General features: G+C 48.5%; 1 protein-coding gene across 1 annotated transcript in view; it reads left to right on the top strand.

The window, feature by feature from the left end:
* Positions 1 to 9,667, top strand: part of eipr1 (EARP complex and GARP complex interacting protein 1) — a 48,441-nt gene that overhangs the window by 15,047 nt on the left and 23,727 nt on the right. The window contains exon 5 of the mRNA XM_005751732.1: positions 3,811 to 3,910. Within this exon, the coding sequence (XP_005751789.1) occupies positions 3,811 to 3,910 (100 nt within the window). The remainder of the gene's footprint in view (positions 1 to 3,810; positions 3,911 to 9,667) is intronic.

Here is a 9,667-nt window from a genome sequence, read left to right on the forward strand (position 1 = left end):
TTTCGTGATATTTAATGGATCGGATTACATTTTTTATTTTTCTCCGATATCCGATCCAGTAATTTAGGTCAGTATCGGACCGATACCGATACGTAATATCGGATCGGTCCATCTCTACTAGTGACGTCAGACTTAACGACCGGATAGTGAATTCAGTTTTACGTTTTGGTTTTTTTTAGATTGAGATTAAACATACTAAAGAACTTGGTTGGGAGGATTATTCATGTGGAAAGATTACTTGGTGTGATATGTGCTGCTGGTATTTACTACCTCAGTGCATATTCTCTGTTTCTAAACAGTGGACGGACAGTGAAGTGTTATCAGTGAAGATTAAGAATAATCCAGGATGAGCATCATGTGATGAGCTGTTGCACCGTGGATGGATGCAGATATATTCGTGCTCTGCTGTCCTGTAAGATGCAGTGTTTCCAGATTATGGCCCATATTTGTTTTCACTTGTAGTTTGTTGCGATCTGCTCAGCCTACCATTTAGCGATGCAGTTTGTTTATGGCTACATTGAGTTGTCCGGCCTTTGAAGGTGGCCTGCTGCACAGGTTCTTCACCGAGTGTGAGAAATGCATTAAGGGAGATTTAGAAAACCATCTTCCCTTTCAGGCTGCAGGGTCTGACTGTGAGTCAGTGTGAAGTGCTCCTAAATGACAAAACGAAGGCTGCGTGCTGTGAGTGCATCCATGACTCGCTGCTCCTCAGGAGGGCAGTAAAAGCCGCCCTCAGCAGCTGTGATTTCACAGCCCTTATAAACTCCCCTCCCTCCTTCCGTCGCTGCTCCACCTTTTCTAATAGCGCTGTGCGTATTTGAAGCCTGGATTAAGCCCAAAAGCAAACTTTAACTTCCCCTCCTTTCCCCTGTCATTTCTTTTATCTCCCCTGAACACTCTCACCTCCTCTCTCTCCTTTTCAAACGCTGGCATTGTTGCTGCCGCTGACAGATGAGTCCAAGGAAATGAAGTTGTCTAATTGATGAACTCCTTAAATAAATGGCATCATTTAGTAAAGCTCTAATCGCAGCGGTTCTCTAGCCGTGACAGACATCCAGATCTTCAGCCAGACCACGTCTGCATCACGCTGCTGACATTTTACATCCTCTAACCCAGATTAGACGCAGCTGAAAAGTCACACTAAATCAAAACCCTAACGAGCATATAGCAGCTTTTCCCGGCCAAGGTTGTATTTAGCTTATTGCCAGGTCTCTGACTGCACTGACACATTGCTTTTAGAGCTGGCAGGACTCGGGTTAAAAGCAGAGCTTTCTCGCTCGGGCTGTCGTCTTTCTTTGACCACGCGGTCGCTTTCTGTCTCGATTTAGCTGCTAAACCATCCAAACTAAGAGGAGGGAACAAAAGCAAACAAGTATCCAGGGAATGATGAACAACAGTTAGTGCGGTGTGCAAGGTCTCTCCAGAATACAGAGTTTAAGTAGAGCGCAGAGGAGAGGCTCGCCTAAAGAAGCTGCAGCAAAAGGTCGATACTCTGCAGACGGGCGTGCGCAGGAGGAATCAAAGCGTGCAGTAAACGCTCTACTGTACTTTACTGCTGCAGAGTAGACTGACAGAACTGGGTCCTCTGTGCTCACCGGGCTGAGCTTATGTGCTTTTGTCACTCTCGTGGCTGTTGTGCAGAAAGCTGCTAATGTGACTAAGAGCACTCACAGAGCAGCGTTTAAAGTGCACTAATGGGCTTTTTTCTCCTTTTTATGAGTGTGATCAGAAAGTCCTGATGCTGATTTGATCAGATCACCTCCTCGTGCACCTCTGGACTGGTCTCGGCACTGCTGCCATCTTTAACTTGTCCCGATGGTCCCTGCACTTGTCGGCGTGGGGATCCACGGTAACGCCCTGAGACACCGGAGGGACGTTCAGAGGAGATGGATCTGAAGTTCAGCGCGTGCCTTCTCATAGCGGTTCAAAGCACCGTGAGCACTCAGGAGGCCTTATGGACGCGCAAACACAAACTTTGTGTGCCGTGTGAGTGATGTCAGAGTAGCAGCCGTGCTTCAGAGGGGCCAGAGGGGCGTGGCACGATGAGAGCGTCCAAACTTAAATCGTGGGAGGAGTTTCACCTGTACGAGTTTAAACATGGCCAGGGTTTCTAATAATGAGATGAGCGTATGCTCAGCAATCAAACACACACTGCGTGATGTCACCGTGAGGGTACGGCTGGCATACCGGGACAGCCAATCAGAAGAGAGTTGTCTTTAAAGAAGGAGCTAAGGCTGCTTGTTTCAGAGGGGCTGTGCTGAGGATCAGTGTGAGATACAGAAGGATTATTATGACCTGTGGATCATGCAAAGCTGCTGTAGGAGAGCACGTGATACCTTGTCACGATCTATTTAGGCTAATCATGCTGGAAGCAGAGTGCACCAAAGGTTTTACCTGACTGAAGCTGTGCTGGAGGCGTTCATGTTTCATGAGCACCTGAGAGTCCGGAGAGGCAGGAATACCACAGTCGTCATAGTGCCACCTGCTGGGAACAGCTGCTTTATGAGTTCACCCTAAATTGTGTTAAAGCGTGACTACAGCCTCGCTCCAGCTTTATTTAAAAATCAGCCTCCAGCATCCGGCTCCGGTTGTTTGTACCCGACAGGCGGATTAAAGGATTTGGCATTTTTTAAAGGTATTATTTTTCTTTTGTTTCTGTTTGGTGTGTTTGGTTTTTCTGTAAATGGATAGGTCAATACCAGTTTGGCGCTCCGGTGAGTATTGGTGGCAGCAGAACAGCGTGTGTGGATTTGGCTCAAAATAAACTACAGCGAGCTTATGTTAACAAAGGAGCGTGTAGCCCAGTGCAACAGAATGACTCACTGATGGGTTTTCAATAGTTTAGACAACAACAGGGCTCCATGGCACGGAGGAGTGAGGCGTATCGCAGCTCTGCTACACAGAAAATCACCGCTGATGGTTCTGCTCTGCTCCTCAAAACTCCTGACACCATTAAACGCAGATTCAAAGAACCTGAAGTTGGTTTTGTTTGCTGGAAGTACAAGCAACCACTGTGATGTCATCCACACCAACAATAGCATGTTTGAGGTTTCACTGCCAGAGATACGTGCTAATATGAGCTGACACTTCATGGATGGTACAGGTAAACTCACAGCAGCCGCATTATTGATCCGAATGGTCAGATGGTGACAAAGATAAGAAGAAGAGAAACACGTGATGGACACAGGAAGTAAACAGACTGGTGTGCACAGAGGGTCAGTTAGCAATCGAGACATAGGTGGGAACAATAAAGGTGAGTCAGGCGGTCGGGGGAAAAGAAGAAAGAACTCAAACACAAATGACTAACTGTAAGTAAAAAGGAGGGCAGCATAAAACAAAAGTCCAACCAACATCCAATGGCAACCAACAGCCGCCTGTGTCGCCATGCAGCTGTCAGTCAAAGAGGCCACGCCGCTAATAATGCAAGATTTAAGCCTTAAACAGCTGTTGTGAAAGAGGAAATGATCTAAGAGTCCAAAGAGTTTGTGCATCAGGCTGTAAACATGTTTGTTTCTGCTCTAAAGTTTTAACATGAGTCTGTGGGGACCGACCCCCTGCTGCCCCTGCTGGACACTAGAGGGACTGCAGGTTTCGAGGTCAATCCTTATTATTTTAACTGATTTCTTATAAATTTTTTTACTACAAATGATTTTGAAACACATTCATCTTCTTTAAACATGCAGAACACAGCTGTGTGACCATCGCTGCGGATGTCACAGACCCCGCCCCCTGTGTGTCTGCAGCATGTTTGCGCTCGATTTGACCGTAGCCCTGTGCTTCTGTGTTTGTGTGTCTTTTGTGTATGTACAGCGTGCTGTGGGAGCCCATGGGGGACGGCAAGCGCATGATTTCATTGGCTGATAACCATGCGCTGCTCTGGGACCTGCAGGAGAGCTCCACACAGGCCACGGTGAGGAAACTGTAAACCAGAGGCACGCACGCCGTATCGCACAATAGCTAACTCATTATTTGATAACTGCCATATCGTCCTGGTGTTATCAGACGCACACATCCTCCCTGTGTGCGACAACAGCACAGCGTCCACTATTCATCCTGCCACACACACACACACACACACACACACACACACACACACGCACTGTGGCTGCTTTAATATTATTCTGGTCAAGCTGCTCCTGCTGTGACAGTAATAGTCTTGTTTAATACGTACGAGGGAAATCGCTCCATCTCCTTTCACAGTTCACTGAAGTAGAGCTGCTGCAGTTATACATTAAGTTTCACTTACAGGCGCTGCAGTACACAACCTGATGTATGTGTGAGGAACATTACACACCACGCGTGAAGCCCAGCGTCTCTCGAAGCTCGCGCGGACGCCGCTCTGCTGCTTCAGTAAGACCGACTTTCGTTAATGACGCTTTAGTTAGTCGTTGTTTTGTGTTAATAGACGATGAAATCAGAATTGTTGCATAAACTTTATCCCCTCGTTTATTCATTTACCCACCGCGGTCGCGGTTCAAGCGTCTGTTTTCCTGTAACGTCCTGCAGCTCTGAAACCTTCATAAGAGAATCCACTCAGCGTGGACGTGAAACTGAGGATCAGGACTTCTCCACAGCCGGTAATCCAAACCAGGCAGCAGCAGATTAGTGACCGGCCTCGTGCTCTGGGTGGATCGTCTCACACCTTCTCCTGGATCCATTTTTGGCGTCTTCTTCCTGCCCTGTGATGGCGTCTGTCTCTGCACTGTGATGCACTGCAGTGACCGTTAGCTCGTGCAAGTTAGAGGTTAGAGGCCTGCACAGGCCGGTCTGCGGTCTCATATACAGTTTACTCAGATATTTATTCCATGCCTCAGATAATCCGTCATTCTGACACTTAGAACTTTGACCTGAAGTCCGTGAACTCATCAGAGAAGCGTTTACAGTGAGGAGAGCCTGCAGAGGTGGAGGAGCTGCTGATGCTCACAGTCAGACTGGCTATATTGGAGAAAACATGATGAAGGAAGACCTCAGAGAAGATTCACAGATGTAGTGAAGCACGAGGGGCAGAGTTAAGAGCTCTGTGAAGGAGAGAAGTCCTGGACTCTTCTGGTTCTACCAGTGCAAACTGGGAGAACCCACTTCAGACCAGGACCCCCTGTTACGCTGCAGACGCCTCACACTCGAGACTTTCACTGCAGTAAAAATAAAGCGTCGAGTGTGTGGCTGAATCGTGCGTGGACGCTTTTGATCAATTCGTTGGCCGTCCTGACCTTCCTAATGCAGGGTGAAGAGGCTCTTCACTGTAAGCTCTCAGTCTTCCAACCTGCCAGCTTTGCCCTCAAAAAGCCCATTATGTGTTTAAAGCCTGGAAATAATGGCGTGCGTCGGTCGGGCGCGCGCGGAAGAAGTAATAGAGCGGCGGCGTGGGTCGGCCCCGGCTTTCATGAGTGTGTTGTTCCATCCGGAGCGATGATTCTAGATGAGTCATTAGTGATTCATGCACTCATTTAGTGATTCACATAAAGGTCAACCAGGTCACACACACACCTGTACGTGTGTGTGTGTGTGTGTGTGTGTGTGTGTGTGTGTGTGTGTGTGTGTGTGTGTGTGTGGTCATTCACGAGCTGCACTGTTGGAGAAGTCGTTCCAGGGTTTATCAGTCGAGCTGCGTTCACCAGCAACACCTGACCAATCAGACGCAGGGACAGGTCTCCGGGCAGAGGAGCAACAGGTCATCTTCAGCATGAGTTTCTGCCCTGTGATTGGCTGATTAGATGTTTGAGTTGATGAGAAGCTGAGCAGGTGTACCTAATAAAGTGGCAGGTGAGTGTGTTTGATTTGACGGGACAGTCAGTTCACGTCATTATCATGGGCGTGTGTGTGTGTGTGTGTGTGTGTGGGGTGTAGCTCAGGTGGCAGAGAAGATCAGCCACTAACCAGAAGGTCGGTGGTTCTGCTCCAGTCTGCATGCCAAATATCCTTGGGCAAGATACTAACCCCGTGTTGCTCTCCGATGCATCCATCGGAGTGTGAATGTGTATGAATGTTAGATACTCAGCACTTAAAGCACACAAGAAGTGCTTGTGGGATGAATGGGTGTGATTGGCTGCAGCTGCAGCGTCCATCTCCAGGGCCTGATTGGGTGAATGAATTAGTTGTATATAGTTTGGTGCTCAGATAGAGTAGAAAAGCGCTATATAAGAACCAGTCCATTTACCATCAGGTTAGAAATGCTTCAAATCATCCTCACCGATTACCGATGGCCTCCACAGACACGTCACAGGAGGACCTGCAGACTCCTGCAGGATGCTGTCCCGGGGGGGAAGTTCGTATCTGCAGGCTACCTCAGTTTCCCAGGTCTGGAGGTCAAGACCAGGTCAAGTCAATGTTTAATGCTCTATAAGTGGAAGATGCTCCCTGTACATCAAAAATGAAGGGCGGCACAGATTCCACACGTTCAGCGTACAGTTTGCATCTTTGTGTTTCACAGACAGGAAGTTTCAACAGTCGGAAAACATGGAACACCACGACCTAGAGGGAGGACACGGCAGAGGGCAAGGAGACAACTGAGGTGTTCATAAGATGATGATGATGAGAGGCAGACGGGAGGATACAGAGCAGGAACAAGGAAGTAATCTCAAAGCACAAGAGACCAAAGACTATCAAAATAAAACAGGAAGTTAACTACACATACATTTACAACCCGACACAACTAAACGGAGGAGGAAGGGAACACTAAAGGAAACTAATCCACCTAAAGTCAACTGGAACTGAAGTAGAGACACAATAATCAAATATGCAACCAGCGATCGGGAAAGGAGCCCGACGAGGAGAGAGGGATTCCTTCGGTGCCTGTCTGTCACATGGTGGCGTGTTCATCTCCAGCATGTCCAGCTGCAGCGTCCATGTCTGTCTCCAGGGCCTGTGCTAGATTACTCTGCGTGTGTGTGTGTGTGTGTGTGTGTGTGTGTGTGTCTCATCAATTAGCCCGGCTGGTGGGACTGAGTGAAAACATCTTGGCTGACTCACACACACCTTGTCCTGCACATCTGCTCCACAAACGCACACTAATGCTCTCTCGGCGTGCAGAGGAGGCACGGCTGCGCGCCGCTTTGACAGATAGCTCTGCATTAGTGCCGCTTGCGTCCTAAATGAATGCGTCCCCCAGTGTTGTGTGTGCTGCCTTGTTAGGGCCCCTAATTTGGTTAGTGTGCTAATAAAGCTGGGAACCTGGGATGCACGGCGCCCCGGCTGTGCTGCTGGACGGGTTTCCAGAGTCTTGAGTTGGGGAGCGCGTCTGCTCTTTGAAGAGCTCAGAGTCTGTCTGCACATTTGGGAGAGGAATCGCTTCACAGGAAGAAGGAGACTTTATTTCATGCTTGTTTAAAGAGCGCTGGCAACACGTCCTCCGACGCTACGTTGTTGTGAAAGCCAAGCGCTAAAAAAGCTACGTGGAACGCTGTGTTTGTGCTGCTGGAGCCTTTCGGAGCGTTTGTGGTGACATCATCTGACCAGTAATATGGCTGCTGTGAGGTCACTGTACTAACAGACCCTCCCAGAGGCTGTGCTCCAGTTTGAGTGATTTTATGTGGATCTTATTGATTAGCAGGTGTCTGTGTGATACAGCTGGATATACACCCATCACTTTATCGGCACATCCCACAGATGCTCCACTGGAGACCAAGTCAACGCCTGAAACTATTCCTGAAACATTTCTGCTTTATGGCAGAGTGTCATCAGGGAGCACCGTGTCCGTGTGCGGGCGTACATGGTCTGCAGGTACGCTTAGGTATTTGCTACATGTCAAACATCCACATGGACGGAAGGACCCAGAGTTTCCCAGGAGAACATCAACCAAAGCATCACACTGCCCCCGTCCGCTCGCCTTCTTCCCATAGTGCATCCTGGTGACAGGTGTTCTCCAGGTAAGTGTGTCCTGACACCTGTCCATCAGAACCAGCATGAACCTTTTCAGCTCGTCTGCACATGCGCCAGCCTCGGCTCCCCGCGGCCGTGACTCGCCGCCGTTCTTTCCTTGGACCTTTGGACCGTCTTTGATGGATGCTGAGCCCTGCCGACCGGGAACGCCCACACAGCCAAATCCTCACGACACCTCACGTTGCTTCAGACATAAACTCTGAGGACAAAATGTTCACCTGCTCTGTGACGGGTCCCGCCCACTGACAGGTGAGGCGATGATCAGTGTTGTCGGTCAAAATGCTAACGTTGAGCACCTACAGCATGACGTCACTGTAGGCGTATCTGTTTTATCTGCAGTCTGTTTCCGGTGCCTCTGACATAAGGCGAGTGATGTCACGATGGCGGTGTCCAGCTTTTCCTTTTTGAGGCTGAGGATTTGGCGTGGACACGGCTGCGGCATGGACACGGCTGCAGTGTGGAAACTCTGGTTACAAATGATGTGTAAATGATATTTTTCATAGACTGAGAAGCCGAGGTTTACGAGTGGACATTCATGAAATAGTCGTGGAAATATTTTTCAAGGCCACGGAGGAAGCCGTGCTCCTCTCCTCTTTGTTCTCTTCCTCCCCTCCTCCTCAGCTCCTGTCTTTAGATTTCCTCCCTTTCTTCTCCCCTTCTGCCTACTTTGGTCTCCTTCCTTCAAACCTCCCCGCTCAGCCGGCCTTCCTCGCTCTGCCTCCCTCTGTTTGTCCTCTCTAGCTGAAATAATGAGAGTGTACCGCGGCGCTGTGCGGTGACGGGCCGATCGATGATCCTTGCTCCAACAGGCAGGGGTGGTGGAGGGGGTGAGGATAAAACCTGCAGATAGAGCAGAGAAAAATGAAGCGGTGCAGAGCTGCTGTTTGAATTGTTGGATGCATCGCAGTTTAAAGGAAAGATAATCATTTCCAAAGCGGCCCGCTGAATTAATTGGATTCCATTTTTAAAGTAGCCGATGAAATGATACGCTTTATAATTCAGAGTCCTTGAAGTATTTTGACTTTGATTCATTTCACCTTCATTGTTGCCGTGTGAAGTATGTGCAGCAGGTTTGATAAATATACGTCGCCGGCTGCAGTTTAACCTACCGCCTTTCAGCTGAGCTCCTCTCCGCTGACATTTTGTCACTTTAATGTGTTTGTGTTAAAAACCAAAGACGGTGCAATCAATTGCAGTCTTTAAAGCCCTTTGATTTGGCTTTCAGCTATCAGTCTTAAATTTTACACTGATGGGTGAGCTGCGCTATCGAGAGCAGCATTCGAGCTAATCAGCGTTACTCTGCTCATCGCCGCAGCTTTGCCTGAGCTTTGGCGTGCTCTCGTCATGCCGGTGACGGTTTCTGGACGTTCAGATTCAAACCAAGCGTGTTCAGTGTTGTTGTAAGCAGAACAAACCACTGTGCGAAGATGAGGAACGCGTCTTCTGGCTGTTTTCTTCTATGATGAAAATATCCTCAAATCAAACTTGAAGTTTTGCAAATACAGAAACTCTGCGAGACTCTCGGGCTCGACCCTCTAATCCCTGCTCGACTGTGTTAATAAAAGTACTTGAGACATCCAGACAATGGATTAATCTTCTTTAAACATCTGGACAGATCTGCTCAAATCACCCTGGCTCTGCACCAGCGCTATAAGACAGCTGTGGACTTGGTACCTGTTCCATATTAAGGTTTGGCGATATACAGTGGGGCAAAAAAGTATTTAGTCAGCCACCGATTGTGCAAGTTCCCCCACTTAAAATGATGACAGAGGTCAGTAATTTGCACCAG

This window comes from Pundamilia nyererei, unplaced genomic scaffold, assembly GCF_000239375.1.
Source record: "Pundamilia nyererei isolate P.nyererei 1_Seehausen unplaced genomic scaffold, PunNye1.0 scaffold00324, whole genome shotgun sequence".
Classification (NCBI taxonomy): domain Eukaryota; kingdom Metazoa; phylum Chordata; class Actinopteri; order Cichliformes; family Cichlidae; genus Pundamilia; species Pundamilia nyererei.